This window comes from Simochromis diagramma, unplaced genomic scaffold (assembly GCF_900408965.1).
Source record: "Simochromis diagramma unplaced genomic scaffold, fSimDia1.1 OVJJ01000656.1, whole genome shotgun sequence".
NCBI lineage: Eukaryota > Metazoa > Chordata > Actinopteri > Cichliformes > Cichlidae > Simochromis > Simochromis diagramma.
Genome location: NW_024387038.1, coordinates 939,270 through 960,803, shown reverse-complemented (window position 1 = coordinate 960,803; position 21,534 = coordinate 939,270). Strand labels below are relative to the sequence as shown.

At 41.9% G+C, this 21,534-nt stretch overlaps 2 protein-coding genes across 6 annotated transcripts in view; one reads left to right on the top strand and one right to left on the bottom strand.

Annotated features, from left to right (window-relative positions):
• zmp:0000000660 (arf-GAP with Rho-GAP domain, ANK repeat and PH domain-containing protein 2) overlaps window positions 1-8,221 on the bottom strand; it is a 164,403-nt gene extending 156,182 nt beyond the window's left edge. For 2 of the 5 annotated variants that reach the window (XM_040043482.1, XM_040043486.1), the window contains exons 1-2: window positions 4,725-5,219; window positions 906-1,744 (exon numbers count right to left, since the gene is read on the bottom strand). In XM_040043482.1, the coding sequence (XP_039899416.1) occupies window positions 906-1,681 (776 nt within the window). In that variant the 5' untranslated portion in view covers window positions 1,682-1,744; window positions 4,725-5,219. Of the gene's footprint in view, window positions 1-905; window positions 1,745-2,913; window positions 3,171-4,724; window positions 5,221-7,987 lie in introns of those variants that run through there. The other 3 variants (XM_040043485.1, XM_040043487.1, XM_040043483.1) reach the window with 3 other exon arrangements.
• On the top strand, window positions 5,426-21,119 carry dthd1 (death domain containing 1). The gene is given in 9 exon segments (XM_040043489.1): window positions 5,426-7,022; window positions 9,199-9,691; window positions 10,533-10,866; window positions 12,258-12,437; window positions 12,888-13,153; window positions 13,245-13,400; window positions 16,606-16,895; window positions 19,311-19,564; window positions 19,665-21,119. Coding segments are annotated over 9 exon segments (2,706 nt in total). The 5' UTR covers window positions 5,426-6,784; the 3' UTR covers window positions 20,160-21,119.
• The last annotated feature ends 415 nt before the right edge of the window (window positions 21,120-21,534 follow it).

The following is a 21,534-nucleotide window of genomic DNA, read 5'->3' as shown; positions in this document are numbered from 1 at the left end:
CTTGCTGAGCGTAAGAAGATTGATGTGCACCTCTCGTGGCCATGCAGAGAATATGAAGATACTGCCAAAGACAAAAACTGAAACTAAATAAAATACATAAAGCACACTCCTTTATAAATATGTTAGATGTTTCAGGAAATAGTTAAATAAAAACTATGATTACATTCACAGAGTCTGAGTTTAGACACGAAGCGATCCCATGCAGCAACAGCTAGCTTAGCTACATCCTGTCGATGATTATGCCGAGAAAAGAATTTAAAGAAATGGAAATAGCTAGCTTCACTCTGTACAGATGTTCAAAACCTTCCTATTAACACAAGCAAACCAACAAGTAGTATCTTTTTTGTCACCAACGTAGGGTAAACATAAAGCCTATACCAAAAGCTAACAAGCTACAGCTAGCACAGAGCATCCAACTGCCAATTTGGAGATTTCCTGGCCTTTAAACGATTGAAACAGGTACACGTTGGCTGGGCTCCGTCTCAGTTAGGATCACATTATATTATTAATGTTCTTTCAGCTGCATTAATCATCTTATTTACTTTATTCTTTATGTATTCGCTGTTATAAATGGTGACACCAACAAATGAGCAAATAGCTAACACTTCCCCAGCAGTAAATTGGTGAGGCTTTAATTACATATCTGTAACATAAATATTCAAACTACTGCTACCAACTGCTTATCTTACCACAAATGCAGAGTAAACAACAAAGCTAATCGACTACTTATAATCCATTTATATGGTTTTCTTATATGTGTTTTGATTTTTTCCTTTTTTTTTTTTTAAACCTTTTTTTGCTTATTAATTCTATAATTAACAACAACATGTTCGTATTGTATCCAACTCATGTGAGCCTATTTCCTAAAATGTCAAACAAACACCAAATGAACTTAACTGCAGTACCTGTCCTGAAGTGGCACCGTGGTTGGATTTGGGATTTCAGGAACAGGCCGGTGCCTGAGTTTGTAGGAGCGACTAAGCCTCTGACCAACAGGAGGATTTAAATTGGGCGGCCCCTCATAAATTGAGTTTTCAACCATTTCACCTTGAAAACCCCCATCGTCACCGGAACAGGCGATGGAGTTCGTGCCATGCAACGGATCTTCTGTAGTAATCTCTCGATCTGGTATTTCAGAAGCGGAGAGGGACTCGCTGCTGCTGTTGGAGCATGCGGAAGCAGGCAGGCAGGTCTGCGCAGATTTCTGAATGTTCTTGGGGTTGCGTGGGGCTGGTCGAGGCGGGACGAGGTAACTGCTCCTTGGAAGGTTTTCAGCTTTTTCTCCCAGTCCTGCTCCTGGAGGTAAACTCTGACTTGCTTCCAAATCGTGATTGCTCTGTTCCTTTGGTTGCTGACATGATGCCCCCCTCTTTCTATCTTTCAGGAAGATATGTCTTGGGTATGGCACTGGCTCCCTCAAGTTCTTTGCTCCATCCTCTTCACTTTCATCTTCCCCTCCACTCAGCTGCTTGAACCCCAGTGCCTCCAGACTCCGGAGGATGCGTCTACGGTGGCCTGTCGGCAGCACTTTGAGCTCAAGAAGACTCTCTTCTGTCAGGTCCATGCAGTCTTCCAAAGATTTATAACCTCCCCGATGGAAAAACGGGGCATAGTGAGACAAGCGGAGGCTGGAGAGCCACTCCACGATCTCTTTGCTGGGCTCTGGAGCTGCAAACATCATCCTCTAAACCCACATTTGCCACATTGGGGAGACTTTTAAAAGGTGGAGAAGGCCAGCTTTACTCTGTAGGTAAAAACAAAAAGAGAGAAAAATAAATGACAGGTAAAGCAATCCACAGACAAGACAAGTTCCAAACTCATACAGTATTTAACATATAGAGTTAGGTTCTTTGCGACAAGCTGCAATTTCCCAAACCTATAACGGATTTAACTTACAGAGAATTTTTTAAGTGTTCAGTTTGATGGTGTTAAACAATTCTGGCTATGGAAACATGACCCAGTTTAAGAAAGAGATCAATATTTTGAAAGATACTAGCACTCACTTCTTATTGAGAATTAGATTAAAAGATCAATAAGGTCAGGCAATTTTGCAACCGGAAATTAAATATTTGCGAAGACACGCGCGTCTGCTCTGCACAGAGAAATGATTTTCAATCGCCATTTACAGAAAATAGTGCGAGATCGCATGTAATATTCACCAATCTAACTATCAGTTCCTTTAACTTCACGCTTTCAGTTGTGCTTTATAGTTATTTACCAAGGTGAATTTTCAAAGACGGAGACGGCTAAAACTGCGAAATAAAACAATAAAATAACCAAAACAATCGCCTCACAACAAAAAACAGCCAATGATAGAGTGGCCGGCCATCAATCTTACCCTCCAAATCAATTACAACTGAATTTCACGATATCAGATTTTCACTTCCCCATTAATGTGGTCCCTGAAGTGAGTTACAATAAATTTCTCTGGATATGATGATATTTCTCTACATATTGCTCACATTATTGTTGTAGTCAGATCCTCCTTTACGTATGGTGGGGTTTTTGGGGCCAATGCAAACTCAAAATAAAAGCAAATGACGGCAACAAGAGAAGTACAAAAATAGCTGCACAGAAGCATATTAAAAAAATCATTGCACAACTAAACAAAGCAACGGGCCCTCTGTGAACCTCACCCTATATCTGACCTGTATACACAAAAAACCTAACTAAAAGATGACCGTGGGAGTTTTTGATCTTCTGAGGGTGGCACTGACCGCCTTAACAAGCGATAAAGGTGACTAAATATATCTTCTTTAAAGTCACGGTGAGAATACTTATATGCAGCCAAAACAACACGAAACACATCTGCAATACTCCTGGATGAAGCAGCAGGAAACAGCAAGAGCTATGAGGAAACACTGTACACCGTCACAGCCTGGCCCTATGGCACAGCCTTTACAGAGCACTTACCTCAACTGTGTTTAAGAATCCAGGCACCACAGCTCAAAGCCAACATATCATAACCCTTCTAATGGCGGGCTACTTTTAAGCGTCTGCATCCTGACACCAGCAAGTCTTAAGAGTGAAGGGCTGACGAACTAAGTGGCACAACTGGTCTCTCACTGCTAGTTCTCTATCTTGCACACAAACACACACAGGAAGATACATCAACAACCTCTTGTCATGACTACTTCTCCTCTTAAGTTGCAACTCGGCAGCACACAGGCAACCTGAAGTGTTACTTCTGCTTTTAAGTAAATAGGCTTTTTTTGGGGGGGGGGTTACTGCATGTGTTTGTCATTTATAAAACAAGACGCTGATGAAATTAACACAAACGGAAACTGATTCTCTTATCGCTTTTATCACGAGAGTGATATGAGCCTCTGGTGTGATATCAGCAGAGAAGATGCAGGCAGTGACGCAGTCCACTGTTCCACAGTCCCACATCATATTTGACTGTATTGTCCTCATAACGGGGATCGATAGAGTCTGTGGAGTAGCCCTTCTGAGGACTGGGAAGCCTCAGCACCACCCAGTGATCTGTAGTGGCTCGCACTCTGTGAAGCTTGCCAGCACATTTGACCTGACCTGCTCCACATCCACACACAAACTTCAACCTATAAAAAGGCACACACACACGCAGTTAAGCAAGCAAACATTATTACAGGCAGGATATGGGAGTTTTGATCCACAGCTGCTGCCCGGAGTGTGGAACGTTAGATCAGGGTGTGCAGATCAATAGCAAAGGGCAGAAAAAAGGAGAAGTTCAGCAGACAGACAAACAGCTCACACATGCCACAAAGGCACACGAAGCTGTGTAGACATAATAGAGTTATACTTTTTTGTGGGGTTGTCTACAAAATAAATGGCTGCCAACACAAGATGGTTGTATGTCTGTGTGGGTGTGTGTGTCACCCACAAGCCAGCAACTTCACCCACACCACAGGTATGGTTATACAGTGCAGGCAGTGAGTCAGAGAGGACGCACGCCCATGCATGCACACACAACCTACCTCATAATATGTGCACATCCTCTCAGCCAGCCCACTTTGAACAAAGTCCAAATCATCGTCCAAAATCTCAAACCCTTCCTGTTTTCACACAGAAGATACCCGCAAACCTTTACCATGTTTTAACCGGCCTCTGCTGTCACCTTCACTGTTTCAGCGGTGTGTTTTTTGGTTTTTTAGTAGACGAAGATAAAGCTAGTAAAATGTAACACTCAGCTGTCCGTATTAACCTCCTAAGACCCGAACTCTTCCACGGCATTCATTTTTAATTTCTCTTTGATATTTGGGCTGATTGGGACCTGATGAATGTAAAAGAAAGAATTACCAGATTTATTTTTTACCTTATTTTTGTTTCTAAGAAAAATAAGAGCCACATATGAGGATATTCGTTTAGGTTAAGGAGTATGCTTTCACTGAGCGCGAGCGTTACCGGAGGCTCGCACGTGCGACTACGTGTCGACATTTTCAGGACTTTTATGTGACACACACGCACGCACGCACAAAGTGCGTTACACACCACTACGACATAACGCAACACGTCAGGTCTGAGCGAGGCAGTCCGCCTTCTCGTTACACGCAGTGCAACATGTATAAATCTGTACCCACACTTCCTGTGGGAGCGCATTAAAAACTAAAACGGACTTTGTTTATTTATTTATTTATTTTCAGTTCGGTTCCCACGTTTCTGGGTTTTTCTTTTTTTTTTCTAACCGTAAACACAACACTGTACACTAACCGCTCTGCTTTACAAAGAGGAGGAAAGCTGCTCACCTTAGCGCACCGGCTGCGTCCGCTTTCTCTCATATTAGCGCCTCTCTGAGTCTCTGTTGACTCCTTTTCTTTTTCTTTTCTTTTTCTTTCTTTCTTGGTTTTACACACTCGACTGTTTCCGACTGTTGAGCGCAACTCCACGCCCATTTCAGGAGTATACTGCCAACAAGCAGTGACCTTCCCTCCGCTCAGACCGCTCGTAAAACTGAACACCGCAGGCTCCGATCGTGTTAATGATCGGCTGCTGCTCTCTGCTTATTACTAAACTGTCACCGAGTTTTTCTCTTTTCTTTTTTTAAGAAGTTGAAACTGAGGCACATAAAAAAATAAAGAGGAAGAATACAAAGTGGAGGGACTTGAGAGGTATTTGTTGGGAATACTTGCATGTCCCGGCTTGATCCCGGAGCCCCGGGATATGCATTCAACACTGGCAGGAATGCAAGCTGGCTGCCAACACGTTCACTTAAAACAACATCGATGATAAAATAATAATAATAACGAAGCTCCGGCTTATTTTCATTCAAGTATAAAAACTACAAGAAAACATGATTAATAATGGCGTTTAAAAATCCCTTATAAGATAAAGTTAAGAAGAAAAGATAAAGTTTCAAAAATAAATAAATGTATTTACTTTCACTTTTACTTTTTTTTTTTTTTACAATTTTCAGATAATTTTCATTTTCATGTTTTCCTTTGTTTTTTATAAATTCTGGGCTTTTTATTTATTTATTTATTTAAAGTAATGAAGATCTTAATAGGAGGGAAATGCGTGCAGTGTGTGGCATCGGCCACATGATGGCGACACAGTGCTACATTACTGCGGCCTGCCTCTGAGGACGCCTGACCCGGCAACAAGTAAGGCACAGCTCTAAACAACACGATGAATAATAGTCATTTATTATTAGTAACATCTATTATAGAATGACGTGAAATTTTTAAATGCTTTCACGTTGCCACCACCTTCCTAAGACTTGGAATGTTAGGTTAAGAGGTGATTCCCAGCTCCTGTCCAGGATATATCCCATGATTTCTTTTGTTAGATTAGGACTGAATGCATGCTGAGTGCAATGCCATTGAACATTATAGCAGTACAAGATCAAAGGACTTTGATAGGACTCGTTTATTTAATGTTAACATGATTAGAATTGAATGCCAACCCATTCTTACAGTGATGCTGAGTATTCCTTTAATTCCAAATAAGGATCAAGAAACTTGTTTTAATACTGATGTCAAAGTAACATCGTAAGTTCCACACAGGAAACCCACAAAATGACTCTGTGGTTGTGTTTGTCTCCACCTTTTTCTCCTGTAAATAGTTTAGGTGCTGCCCAACATTCTAATGCATTTGTAGCAACGCTTGTGGCGTTAGGAAAACAAATGATTTATGAATGTGAATGCATTCAAACCAACAGGGGAGAACTCCAGTAACTTCCTGCTGTGCTTTTGAATGATTCCCGGCTCCGTGTGACGTTTTTTAACTGGCCGGATATGCAAGCAGTGAAATGAGTGACAGGAGACCGTCAGACGTGAGATGCACAGAGCTCTCTGCCTTCCTGTGAATCTCCTCTTTTGTCTCTCCCTTCCACGCCTCCAGGGGTCGCCTTGGCAACATGTTTTACTGCTGGCAGCCAGATAAATGCAGCCTTGGCGCCTGTAAACTGGGATAGCCGGACGCAGTAACGCTCACTGCCAAGGACACAGCAACCCAGCAGGGCTTCGGCTTCGAACATAAAAGGAGGTACACAAGAACTGAAATCCTCTTTTAATCAGTATTTGACGCTTATCAGCTGAATTGTGTAAAAGCAGGGAAAAGATTTTGCCAAATGCAAGATGGACTGAAAAAGAAAAAGGCCTGAAGAAAAGCCTGAGCAGATACTTCTGACTCTCAGCTTTTTTGCATTTTGCAGTCCAGCGTGGATACGAATCTGCATGCAGACAAACTCATGGAAGGACAAAAGCCTCCTGACTGCACAAGCGAGGACAGACTCCTCATTGCATTGGCTGAAACTGTTCAGGAGCTTGAAGGTGTCCAATGCTGCGTAGATCATCTCGATACAGCAATGGGTGGGAGGATGGAAGAAGGAGAAGATGAGAGGGAGGATGAAAGAAGACGAAGGAGTAAAGAGCAGCAGGAGGGAGACTGCAAAAAGAGAGCTCTGGGAGTGCTGAGGGAAGTCAGTGTTTTTCATTCATGCAGACTCAGAGCATGGAAACAAGCCCTCAGACAATGTTCCTCCACGCTCAGCAGCTCTCCACCAGGGGGTGGAGCTCAGCAGCATCCATCTACGACAGGCAGAGGTGGCAAAAGTACAGACGTTCTTTACTTAAGTAGAAGTACAGATACCTGTGTTTAAAAATACTCCAGTAAATGTTGAAGTACAGATTCAACGTCATTACTCTAGCAAAAGTAAAAAAGTACAGGCTCAGAAATGTACTCAAAGTAAGAAAGTAAAAGTAGCTCATTGGAGGACGATTCTAACCATTCTTGTACAGAGGTAACTAAACCTTGTCTGTGTTAATATAATAAAAAAATTATATTAGTGTACAAGAATACAAACATTATCCCAATCTGTAGTTTTAATGAATGTACTCAGCTTGAATCTGTTATCTAGGACACAAGCAGTGACAGAAAATTTAAACAAATAACTATTTTCTGTTGCCAACATTGTAGAGGGAGACTTTGCCTCCATTGCTAAACAGTACACTGAGAACAGTCAGGGGTGAAAGTGCGATTTAGCAGGTGGAGGAGCACTAAATCTGAGTAGTGGCTCAGCATAGGGAAAAGAATCACAACTCACAATGCTTTCTAATATGAACTTCAGTAGATTTTCTTAGTGTGATCAGCTGACCTGCTGCTTGCTTCACAGCTGTCCCATATCACTGATACTATACTCTCTATACTTTATATACAGTTGGTATAAAGTTGGAATTCAGTGAATGAATCTAAGCATCATCTGCGTAAATGCAAATTCATCTCTGCAACACTTGATATAACCTAAATCTGACTATGACCACCACAGCCACTGTGCACCAGTTCAACACAATGGGAATTCACCACATTGATGCAAGCTAACCTGTTTATCCTGAGCTGCTCAGTATTTTCATGCCACCTTTGAGTATCAAAAAGTTAGTTTGTTTTTTAGGATATTTCACGACAAAAAAAAAAAAATGCATCATTTATCAAAACACATCATATACAGATTCAATTCAAATGATGACATCATACATCTGGAGTTTATCAAACACCACTGAGCTGTCCTTACCTTTAAATCTACTCTCTCTTCTTCTTCTCCCGTCCTGTCTTTTTTATCTTCCTCCATCTCTGTGAAGTTAGCTCTCACTCTTTTATCCCCCTGCGAAATACAGCAGTTGGAGCTTTAGCTCGCAGACGCAGTGTACGACAACCTGCACACAAACAGTTTGTGTGTTTCCTGAAGTTTGTTGAGCTGATAGAAAAAATGTATTTGAAATGGCCTGCCACTTAAAATAGCACTCTCTTCATGCTTCCTCCTTTTCTGTAGCGCTAGCTAAATGCTGAAGTACCACAACCACAACTAACGGATACATTCAGTCCTTCCCGCCCACTTTAAACCCTGAAATAAACCCTATAGACGAACTTATAGATAAACCAAAAGTAATGAGTCTGCTTTGAAAGCGTAAGAGGAGAAAGTACAGACATTTGTTTAAACACGTAGGGAGTAAAAGTACAGATGCCAGAAAATAAAAAAGTTACTTCTCATCTCTGACGACAAAATAAACTTCAAATAGAAAACAAAATTAAATTGTGGAATTCTCAGAGCCTCAGAAGTAACAATGTATTTATTTTCATTTATTAAATTTCACTCTCAAAGTTGCACACCTCCACCTTCATATCCCCGTCAAGCTCTCCAGGGTCTCTGTCTGAAGGTTCTTTCAAAGTGTCTATTTGGACTCTGGGTCCTTTTTAATGCTATTTTTCAGTCCAGTCCTTGTACCTGACCATTTTCAGAGGAAAGAACGAACCTATGAACCATTCAAGTACAAAGATAGTGTTGTGTCTACACATAACAGAAAAACTTTCAATCTTTAGGCACTTTGTTACTAGTAGATTGTTGCAGCAACACATAATTTGATTTTAAAAGTCCCATCAGATTTTTATCCACCATGTAACACAATCTGGAAAGCATCTGATTGGCAGCAGGTTCATTTTTCAGTATGACAATGATCCCAAACACACTGCCAATGCTGAAAAAATATACCTGGATGGAAAAACACACAGTGGAGCATTATCAGTCATGGATAACATTATTGAAGTGTGCGGGATCATCTTCACAGAGAATAGAAAAAAAGGCAGAAACATCCAAAGAGGAGCTTTGAATGTCCTTCAGGAAGTCTGGAGAACTATTCCCAACGACTATTTAAAGAAATGACATACAAAGTGTTACAAAGTGTAACTAATTTAAAAACTCAAGTAAAAGTTTACTTTTTTTTTCAGAGGATACAGGATGCAGGCCCTGTTCGGGCTCCGTCAGTGACATTTTCCTGCGTGTTGGAGAGGACGTAGAGAAGATCATCGACAAAATAAGCTCCATCATTATCAAGCTGGATGCAGCGATTCAGCAGTTATCTGTAGATAAGACCTTGATCGCGGGTGAAGCGTGTCGAGAATCCAGAGACACAGACACTTCGGCGCAACCTGAAGACGTTAGGAATCACCTAAACTCCCCCGATCGGCTCGAGTCTGACTCAGGTCACGAACGGGTGATTGAGGACGGAGCTGATCGAAGGCGTACAGAGACATCGGCAGACACTGAACAAACACTGGACTCATTCAGTGGTTCTAATTGTGACAACAGGGCAGAATCACATGTCAAAGGTCAAGCAAGAGACGTTCTGGAGGAATCTGTTAACTCTGAGACTGATTTACTAGAGGAGACTGAAAAGGAAGATGAGAGCGCAAAGAGAAAAAGAAAATGGATTACTGTAGGGTAAGATGACTAAATCATCGCAGCTCACCGTACTTAAACTCTTAACACATAAGTATTTATGTTTAACCCACACTTCCTGTCAGTGTAATATGCAACATCTTGCATGTTTGTGGTCTTTTGCTTAAAGCTCTATGATGTTTGCAGTCAGTTTTGTGTTTTTTTGATGAGGCTATTCAAGCATAATGAAATCGAAACTTCTTCTGTGTCAGTTTACACGTTTCGTGCACAGCGTGAGGTAGCACATCATTTTACGTTTGTTGGAAACAAAGAAAGTAGTTAATACTTTCTTCCACTTGCTGACAACGTACTGGCAACATCCACACGCCTAAAAAAAAAAAAGAAAACAAAAAGATGTTGAGCATTTTGTTCTGTGCCCTCCGTTGGGATGATTGCGAGTCTGGACATGATTTCCTTCCCCTCATTTCTCCTGCTCACTGATACGGGGCAAACTCTCTGCAGTGCTTTATCACAAGTCGCACACATTTTTGACCTCCTGGCCTCCACACAGCCAGCTGTTTCGCACAGTTCACTGTCAGGCCACTGCACACATCTAAAAGCCAAACAAATCGGAAACATTAAGATCCGAGGGAGAGGCTAAGTCTGGAGAGAGCTGATATGGAAAGTGCATGCTCCGGCATTTCAGCAAGTCTTAATATGTTTGCACTTGAAAAAAAAATCAAGATAATAATATTTCTACTTAAAAGCATTAAGAGCAAATGCAAGCATGCAAAAAATATAAATAAATAGAAATAAAAGGAAGAAACAAACAGTCAAACTTTATTTCAATCATGAATCGTTTTCTAAAAATATGCATTTATGTGTTTTTAAAAACATCATTTAGGCTCACTGCTCAGCTGGAGGGCAGCCATTCTGATGTACCGGACGTGTGCTTTATCAGAGCGCCTGCAGGTGCAGCTAAAGTCCTGAGGTGTGAAGTGGCTGATGCCCTGAGCTGCCTGATGGTGACTGGCTCAGAGGAGTTGCTTAGCAGAGTGATCCGGGTCAAAGTTGAACATGGAGCAGCCTTTAATAATTTCCCCCTTACTGTGGTTGTGCCTTTCCAAGCACGCCATCGCAGCAGCTACAGAGATGTCGCTGTGAAGACAATAGACGAGGACAAGAGGGTCAGCTACATCGCTCCCATAGCAACAGAGGGCATGTATGGAGGACAGAAGGTAAGGTTTTCCCTTACTTACAAATATTTGTTCTAATATTGATCAAATAACACAATTTTCTCCTGCATAATGCTTATTTTATGTTATTTTACTTTATTGTATGGAAGCTTAATATAAGCTGGAGCTTTATACTGAACCTTTTTCTTCTTAGTTATAAATAAATTCTTAGTTAGAAGAAAAGTCTTCTATAAAAGGTTCGTGGATGCATGTATATAAAGAACTAAAGTATGGAACAATTGAAAACAGAAGAGGCTCTAACATAGAGCCTTGTGGTACACCGTTTACTATTTTTGGGGCGTTTTAACCCAAATCAAAACTGTTACATTTTAGTTAGATAAACATATTCCCAGTGTTTCTGTATATCTTTGGTTAAGAATAAATACAATTACATGAGTTAAAATAAAAAAAACTGAATTCGTGTTGTTTTAAAGAACATGTCAGCACAACTTAGGTTTGCAAAGTTGTATCTGAATAAACCACAAGAACTCTGGTACAGATGTTTGTTTTTAAAGCACAGCAACACATTTGGAGACAACCGAACACAGCATATCTGCATAAACACCTCACACCAACGGTGGAGCACGGTGGTGGAGGGGTGATGACTTAGGTTTGTTTTGCAGCCACAGGACCTCGACAACATGCACTTAGTAAGTATTGAGTAAAGCATGAACCCCTCTGTATACCAAAATACTCTAGAGTCAAATGTAAGGCTTGTCTGTCTGACAGCTGAAGCTTGGCTGAAACTGGGTCGTGCAACAGGACAGTGATGCCAAGCAAAGCAGCGAATCTACAACAGAATGGCTGAAAAAGAATAAAGCTACTGCAATGACCTAGTTAAAGACCAGATCTCAACCTGACTTAAATGCTGTGGTGAGAGCTGTACGCAAATAAACCTGCCCACAAACCACAATGAACTGAAGCGAGGTTTGAAAGAAGAGTAGGCGAAAATTGCTCCACAGCGATGTGAGAGACTAATAAAGTCATACAGAAGTTAGTTCTGCTAAATGTGGTACTCTAAGCTATTGAAACATTCAGTGTACTTACTGTAGTTTTTCATGCACTGTTTCTCATATTTGGCTTAGATTTTGTTAAATAAATAATGATGTGGTACAATAAGTCATGCTCTTGTTTATCTGTGGTTATAATTACATCATTTTAAGACTTGCCAAGTTTTTGTTGTATTATAACTCAATGTGTAAAATCTTTGAAATGAAAGAGGGTGGCTGTATCTTACATGAGTGCAAAAAAGTAACAATTGCAACTCCTGTAATTGTACTTATTCTTAACCTAAAAAACATAGAAACACTGAGTAGAGTTTATTTTTCAGAAACGTATTCATTGGTGAAAGATTGTTCAAATGTTTTGCCGTGGTTTCTTTCTCTCTTTGTTAGGGCTCATTTGCAGAGGTGAAGGTGTACTCTGTGGGTCTTTTTGCAGTGGTTTCCTGTTTAAAACTAGAAAACTACACCATTCCCAGGAAGGGGTTGTCACTAAAACTCCCCATGGATCCCCGAATTTGTCTGAACTACCTCCCAGGATCCTTTACTGCACCTGTAATAGCGCAAACCACGGTATGACAATACCCTGATCATTACCCCTTTTTCTCCTACTTTACTTTCAGTAGAAGTAAAGAAAAGAGTTGCAGAAGTGAGGTCTGGTTGGCATTGAGAGATAGGAAGGGCTCCTTGGGACGAAGCCTTTGAAATGATGCCAAAACTCGGATGAAAATAGAGAGGAGAAATGATGAAGTAACAGAAAGCTTGCTTCTGATTTGCAGGTTTCACAGATGTTTGCTGTGAGGCACAAACAGCTGTGGCCGATTTCTCAATTGACTCCTGAGACTAAACACTGGTGTACGAGCAGTTTGTTCCTTGATCTTACGTCAAATCCACCACCTCCCTCTCTGCACAGCTCTCTTTTGATAGAACAACAGAAAAAATAGACAAATTCTCATATCAAACGGCTTTTGTCTAAACTGCTGCCTAAATCAAGCAGAACAGCTGTTTCCTTGTTTGCTTCAGATCCAGCCGCTAGACGCCGTGCTCCTGGCTTCTGTCAAGTCCAGAAATTACGCCTATCATTCGGTGGTGTCTACCAGCCCGCTGCTCTACCTCACCCACCCGACCTCGAGGCCCCTGAGAAGACCCCTCACGGTCACACTTCCATGTCCCCCAAATCCTGCAAAAAAGAAAGCAACAAGGGGACAAACAGAGAACCAACAAGACCAACAAAGTCAACCTGTCAGGGATTCTCCCCCATGGGATCATTCACCTTCCCACAGACTGAGGTGACACAGATCTCCTTGAACTAAAATATATTATATATGTGTCACAGCATCATATAAATAGGGATCTTAAAAGGTTTTGTTTCTATGCCAGATTCATGGACACCTCTGTAAAATCCAAGGAAATGTCCAATGAGTCGCTGGTTGTTCTGGGCTCAAGGGACAAACAGTGGAGTGTCATGGATAAAGTCACCGTCAGGAGCCTGCAGAAAGGACTGGTGTCCTTTGACCTGATGGAGAACTTTGACAGGTTTGTACAATCACGTTTTCTCCTCTTACAATAATGACACCTGCAAATGGAGATAGGCAGTTTAACTTTATTTAAAAAGACAACAAAGTCGATTGTAGCGCAGGACAGCAAGGAAGTAAATAAAAACAGGTCTGCCATCGACTATATATAAAACAGATGGATGCACCTCCTGGGACTGGAAAATGAAGCCAGTGAGTAAGTGTCTTAACTCTGAACTGGCTTTAATGGGCACCAAGGCATGACGCCGCTGACTGCATAAAGGCTTCCAGTCCTATTGAGGTTTTGGCAGACAGCTGCTGAACAATGTTCACATGATGACAAATGAAAAACCACAAGTCTGTGAGCTTCCTGTCTGTACCCATGTCCACATTTTCCTGTTGAGTTTATGAGATCAGCCACTGGTTTTGAATAAAACGTCAATTCTGTTGTGTTTGAGTTATTTAGTGTCAGAAAGGAGGATTATCTAGAATAGGCTCATTGGCTGATGATTTGTGATTGGCAAGCCAGTAGCCAATGAGTGTGCAGTTTCAGTAGTGATGACATCAACCATTGTCCATCTTCTGTATACAGTCTACATTGCACACAGGTAGATACATGTTTAATATATATACATATTGGTGTTTTTTTTAAGCCAGTAGAGAGGTATTTGAGTTGTTGTTGGGAACAATAAAATGATAAATGGGATCTGCAGAGTGAGCAGTGATTATTATTTGATATGAATCAGAGAGGAGACAGTGTGCTAGGTAATTATTAGAAATGCACTTTAAGCTCTGAAGCCACCTGTGTGGAGGTAAAACCAAATGTAAGATGGTTTTCTGTCATGTTGGAGGAATAAGCAACGATTTGAGGTTGCACGAAGAAGTTTGAGCCTATTCGTTAAGAGTTACGGTAGATTAGCATCTCTGTGACAGCGGCTGACTCAGCTGATGTGTTGTCGTACTCTCCAGCCGAACCACATCACTGCACAAAGAGCAATGTGAGGCAGGAGCGTCCAAAGCAGAGCCACGGACAGAGCAGATACCCACAGAGCGAAACTTGTCGGGCGGCGCTCATTTGCAGCATCGTTTCTTTCAAAGCCAAGGCCGATTTGTCCTGTTTGTCCATCCAGCAAAATAAATACCTGAAAAAGATAATACTGTGTTCAAAAGCAGGCTCCTAACAGCATTCTCCAACAAGATTTCAAGTAAACGGTCATCATTTCTTGCTATATCTCCCCTTGCATGTACCTTTCTGCCAAACTCAACAAGCCACTGTAATTTATTCGAAGGCCTGAACGCTTTCAGCCAGATGTCGTTGGCTCTAATGTGCAGTTTCAGAATTCGCTGGCGCTTCGAACAACACAGGAAGATGTAATAAATCCTGCACCTGAATGCAGAAGAGCAAAAGTTCACACGCTAGAGCTACCTGAAGTGAAACTTTTTGTATTAGTCAAAAGCGTAGACACGTCCAAACGTGGGATATTAAACTGTGAACAAAACAAATGACATTTGAAAATGACTGCAAAAAGAAATAAGGCCGTGCCGTCTTTATAGAAATCTAAAACATGAAACATGTCGTTTTGTACCTTTTTTTTTAGATCCAGTTGGCAGGCTTTGACTCCAGGTTTGTTGGATTGTCAGGGGAACCGAGATCTCCCTGTAAAACCTTAAAATAAGTCAATTTCTCTCAGTCTTGTCACGTCAAGGAGACTGCTGAGACTGGAAACATGTGGAAGTCTATTAAAAAACATGTACATTTGTCCCATTTATGTATATGTAAGCAGCACAAACTAAGGAACAGTTTTCCCAAACCTCTCAGTGAAGTGCAGATGTTTCAGTTTTTGTTTTACCAAAGACTTAACCTGCAAGATATGAAGGAGCACATAATTAGAACAGAGTAAAAGTCTGTTTGATTTGGCAGTTACATTTAACTAAAAATGGGATCAGTGGTGTTTAAAGCTCTCTTGGACTCTACTAGAGTAGCTATGCATGCAGATTCTTATTAGAACTGGACTTAAAGGACTTTCTTACAACATATTTTTGACATCTGTTGCCTACGAGGTTGATGAGAGTGTGTGACAGGCGCAGCAGGTTGTCGGGGTTATGAGCTGTCCTCACAGCCAAGTCAACAGTGGCTGCAATCAGGAGTCCCCCAACCATGTAGATGGCGTAGAAAACAGTCCCCCTGACCACACAGTGACAGTAAGAGACACAGGATGAGGCTTAAATTATGCAGCTGTGCAGGAAAAACTTTGCAGCTGTGGGACCCCTGCAGCAGAAATACATTTATATTATATAATGGCATTTTTGTGCAGCACATTCAGAGATGCCCTTCTGCACACCTTGGTTGTAATGGGTGGTTATTTGATGTTACTGTTGCCGTCCTGTCAACTCAAAGCAGTCTTGTCCTTGTCCGCTGATCTCTGTCATCAACAATGCATTTTCTCCCAGATGTTTTTTCTTTTTCAACAACCCAGATGTTTCTTTATTTCGCTTTACTCACACGGCAGCGAACGTAAGCAACAATCCTCGAGTTAATTTGGTTAAGTGAGGTTATGTTGCACTAACTTCCAGAGCGATTAACATTTCCTTTGCTTCAAACAGGAGAAAACAAATTATTTCCTCACTCACGGCTCTGCTGTACCTCACCGGTGCCTTTCATGTATCCTCAACATCACGTCCATGTCTTAAGTGCCAGCATTAAAAAATAAATAAAAACAAAAGATAAATGCTACACTACGCTACAACAAACCAGACTTACAGAAAGCTTTTACTTTACATAAGGGGCTTAAAGCAAGGCCGCATGGATAAAGGGGGGGTGGGTGCAGCTACATGCTTTAGATTCCGGGCTTTAACGTGTCAGAGCATACGCACATGAACAGCATGGCAAGACTAAAGTGTTAAGAAACCCCTAAAGACATTATAAAGAAGGAGAAAATTAAGTCTTACTCTAGTCACCTGTTTAAAAGAATAAGCCCAGCTGTGATAACGTTGGATTCTCATTTCCATCCCGAGTTATAATTCTCTTCTTTCTTATCTAAAACAGCTTCTTCAGGGGAGAAAAAAAATGTGTGCAGTAGGTTTTCATGAATTCTCCATTCTGTCTTAAGTCTATTACATCTGTATTCCCGCCTGCGATAACAAAGTCTTTTCCCTGTTCAGCGGCAATCTAATCTTTCCCCAGAGCTAGACTCCTTAACTTGTCCTCCGTCTGCTTCTCCGCTCAGACTGCTCGTGCTTCGTCTCCTCTCCCCGCTGCGCCCTTGTCACCTCGCCTGCCTGGCCGAGGAGCTGGAGGAGTCGGTCTGCTGCCACGCCGTCACCGTCGTCCTCCTGCGAAGCCGAGACGAGCCTCGCGCCCTCCTGGTGGCCGTTGTGCCCGGCAGAGACCTCAGCTGGGAGCTGCACAGGCTGCGAGCTCAGGGCTACAGCGACCCAGTGGAGACCTCCTCGGAGATCTCGATGCGTGAGGCAGATCAGCTTCTCCTGCATTTCACCGGCAACATCACCTGCACAGGTAAAGTGTGAAGCTGGCTCACTGGCTTCTCCTACAGAAGCTTCATACGTGGTTTAAGGAAAATAATTATAAGCTGACAAAAGAAACACAAGAGAATCTTCATCTTTTTATACATTTATGCTTCTCACGGGTCTAATGTTGGCTTTTCATCAAGGATTGGGTCATCATTTATTTTAATTAATTAATTAATTAATTAAATGGTTTCTATCAGTGAATCTGAAAAAATAATCAGCTTTATCTATCACAGCGAACACTCTAAACATCATACATGCTTAACTTGTTTGTTTGGTTTTTTTTGTTTATTTGTTAGAAAAATAATCCCGATGTTCAACTTTTAGCTCCGCGAGCCTCAAACACAGCTGCTCGCTCTTGTGTTGTCATTGTTCTTATTAAAAGAGGCCTGTTTACTTTGGCTGGACGCGCGTGACACTGAAAAAGGCCTCGATTTAAAAGTGCAAATCATTGTACGCTATTGTTATTGCGTGGTTAGCTGGAGCACTGCACATCTAGTGCAGTAAAAAAGAAAGATATACTGGGAAATGTGAAACAGTTGCTGCAGCATCAGGTCTAAACCGGTTTAGCCTCCATCCCCTGGTCACCACGTAAGACAGTAACCACATAATAAAGTGGATGAATGATATGTTTGTACAGCCAGCTGAATGCTTCAACAGTACAACACTCTTATGTTTCCTCTTTTGTTTCCCACGGTACAATACAGCAGACAGTACAAAAGATGGGGATACTGCCTGTTTAGAAGCCTCCAGATGAGTGTTTACGCCGTCTTGGTGTGTTGAAACTGGACGAGATAGATGGATTACTCGATGTTAAACACATGTTTACTTACTGGCTTTAAAACATTTTAAAAATCTATGGTTAAAATGTATATCTATATATATGGTAGACTGTATACAAAAGATGGACTTGCTGTGTGTATTTGATATTTTAAAACTGGATGAGACAAGCAAAAGGTGGATCTTATCGACGCTACGTGCTCATACTGTAGAATCTTGTAAATGTCAATCATGATATAGGCCCGCCCCAGTATACCCTACTCCGTCCTAGCTTTTAACTCTATTCCCATGATGCATTGAGTATTTCTCCTTCAGTCATTTTTTCACTCACTATGCATGGAATCATCACTTATTATTAAACTCTTTTCCACAGCACTTCTTTTAGCCTGTCTTTTTTCTCTCATCCCAACCGATCGCTACAGATGGCCCCGCCCCTCCCTAAGTCTGGCTCTGTAGGAGGTTTCTTCCTGTTAAAAGGAAGTTTTTCCTTCCCACTGTCGCCAAAGTGGTTACTCATAGGGGGTGATATGATTGTTGGGTTTCTATCTGTATGTATTATTGTAGGGTCTACCTTACAATATAAAGCACCTTGAGGCAACTGTTGTTGTGATTTGGCGCTATATAAATACATTTGAATTAAATTGAATAAAATTGAATATTTAAATCTACTTTTGGCTGCTGTCATGCTACGAGGGGGTCGCCACAAACATCTCCATGTTTGATTTGGCAGGTTTATGCCAGATGCCCTTCTTGACACAACCCCAAAGGAAAAGTTTGGTTCACTTTATAAAATTAAAATCATGTTCTGTTCAATAACACCTGAAACTAGTTACTGAGGCCATGGTCTCATTAAAGTGTTTAATGAGGTCATAGTACAGTGGAGCTGAAAGGCCATTTTCCCATAAACTTCTCTCCATTTTAACCAAAATTTGCAAAATGGAATCATTGTTATTAAGTATCACGTAAAATAACCTGACTGAAGTCAAGTCCGAGGGATAGACTTCTACAGCACGGAGAATCCTTTTGAAAGCAGGAGCAGCAGTTTAATGAACTTCACTTTTAAGACCATCTATTATACTGTCTTTATACACCACAGCCCTAACTTGCTCCATAGCTTTGCTTGATAAAACTGTCTTTCTTATGGCTAATGTTGGCTAGCATTAGCTTACCTACTCACACAAATCACTTGCTACCTAACATAGCAAATAGTGAGGACCCAAGCTAAGGTAACGCTGTTGCTTTTAAAATATCATCTGAACCCATCTGAACTCAGATATGTTTCTATTTTTATGTGAGGTTTGTTTTGAAGTCTGAGTTGCACTGGGAGCTCATTTGTTGGCCGCTTGGTCCTTTTCTAAGCTAGCCTGAGTTGAAGTTGCTTGTTATCTAGATGTGTCAGGGAACAAAGGAGAGGCACTTCAGAGTCCAACAAGTCAGCCCTAAGGTCTAAGTTTTAAGTGACTTTACCCTCTGTTCACAAACTGGCAGTAAACAAGTTTAATACAGGAAAATGTTACAAACATAACCTAGAAAATTCAGTTAGCATCAAATTCAGTTAGTAAAGCAGTTTCATATAATTGCATCAGGCCTCTTTTTAAATGTGTGCATATTTATTTTTCTGCAGCCGCTGCTCAAACCAACAAAAATGAAGCCACGCATGAGCGCATCACCTTCCACAGCCAGAGGAAGAATCACCTCTTAGTGCATCTGACTGAGGTGGACCTATTTGGAAACTACAGCTCTCCTCACTACAAGGGCACGGCCCTATTTTATAAGGTCACCAGAGGTCAGCTGGAGTGGCGGGATGACAAAGCTGTCCTGAAGGACACGAAGCTTCTGGGAGATCCCGTCTGTAAGCTGTCTCTGACTTTACCCAAGGTAAAGGTCTGGCTTCACCCCCTCACCCCCCAAAAATGAAACATTATGCTTCATGTAAAAGACTCAAATAAAAGAATGCTACTGTTTTATGTCATTTTAGAAAGTGAGAAACTTTACTCGGCCCATTACAGCCCAGGTGAAGTTCTGTGAGGACACAGGTGGGTGAAATTCTGCCCCCTTGCTCCACGATCCATTCATTGTCTCTTTGCCACACGCTTTAATGCTGTCTCAGCTCCAGATACTAAAACATGCATCATTTATCCATCACCTGCCCATCCAACCAGGTTCCCTCTCAGACTCTCTTCTTCTCTGGCTGTCCGAGGAGCTCTCAGAGGAGGAAACGGCCCTGCTGGCGCTCTCCCTGCGACTCTGCCGCAGCACCGCTCAGCTGGTGACGACCCGAGCCGGGAGCGGCGGCCTCTCTTCCCGTGCCTTCACCATCCTGGCCATGTGGAGGAGAGGGCTGCCCGCCGTCCCGAACCAACCCAAGGCCTCTCTGCTCGCTCGCTACTTGGCCAAGATCGGCAGGCCGGATCTGGCTAGAGAACTGCTGCTGAGGCAGGCTGCAGCTACCAGGCAGGAGTCACAGAATTAAGGAGGCCCAGAAAGGAGCGCTCACACTGCCTTTTAAGTGCTGCTTTTAATATGAGCCAAGCCACTGGCTCGCAGTGCTGCGTGTGATCCACACGAGGTCAGCATCGCACAAGGAGAGTCAGCGCTCTTCTCTGGGCTTGCAACCCCACCTTTTGTTTTTGTTTTGGTAGTTGTCTTAGATGTAAAGTCTAATTTCAGACCATTATTATGGTATTATAGTATCATTTAGCTCTGAAAACTGTGAAAAACTGGGGAGATTTTAAAAAATGAACTGCAGTACAGATGAGCAAATGTTTTAACCCAGCTGTGATATTACTGTTGTGACTCCTTGCAGGGTCCAGACCTCTAAGGTTTGGAGCATTTATATGTGTGTTGTTATAACGATTTATGACTCACAGTCTTACCTCACAATGCAGTTTATAAAGCAGTGAAAGCTGCAAAGTTTGAATGCAGATGAGCACAGAGCACATCTGTGGCGTCCGGATTATTTTTCTTATCAGCTAGACTCGTCACTGGTTTTCTGTCCGTCTCCAGGTTTTCTCAGTCTTCTTTTTAAACTCTTGGCAGCCCTAATCTGTGACAGAGCCTTCACTTTCTCACTTCATTTGGTAGTTTGTCACCACCGCTGGCAGGGAGGTGATTTAGCGGACCAGTCAGCCGCCTCTCCCCTCTGCGTAAACAAACAACGACACAGAGCTGTGGCCTCCTTTCATCTGCTCCTGACACCGAGTCATCTTTGAGACGTGACCGAGTCAGATAATGACCGAGTTGTAAAAGTTGTTTTCTTTGTTATGAGGATACTAAAATATATTTCTGTTTGCAGTATTAGTTGGATGAATTCAGGACAGCATTATGAATTTGTGTCCAATGAATTTGTGATATTAAAACAAATCCTTTCATTGTGTGTACTTTCTTAAATTAAGGAATTTGAGGAATTGAGAAATCATCCATCCACTCAGCAGCTTTTCTACTTTGCAATTCAGTGGAGTTTCACATTCACGTGGAAGTACCTGCTCCTTAAATCTCACCGCTTGAATGGCAGCTGTTTGTAAGCAAGCCGCAGCTCGCCTGTTAGGCTTTTAAATTCCTGCCACGCAAAAAGGGGGTTTGGGAGTAAGTACATCGTATGCGGTGTGCTTAGTTGCACAGGTAAAGTCTGCCTCTGCACTTAAAGCCTTTTTTGTCCTGGATGCTAAGGATTTAAGCTAACGCTACCACACCCAGCACATTCTTCAGCGACTGCATGAAGTTTGCACTGCAGTTACTGCAGACAGTGTGGCTCCAGGCAGCTTCAAAGGTAAAAACAGACTGGGCTAAATTTGCAGATCATGCTACTAAAACCAGGAGTAACCAGCTTTATCCTGAAGTACACACTG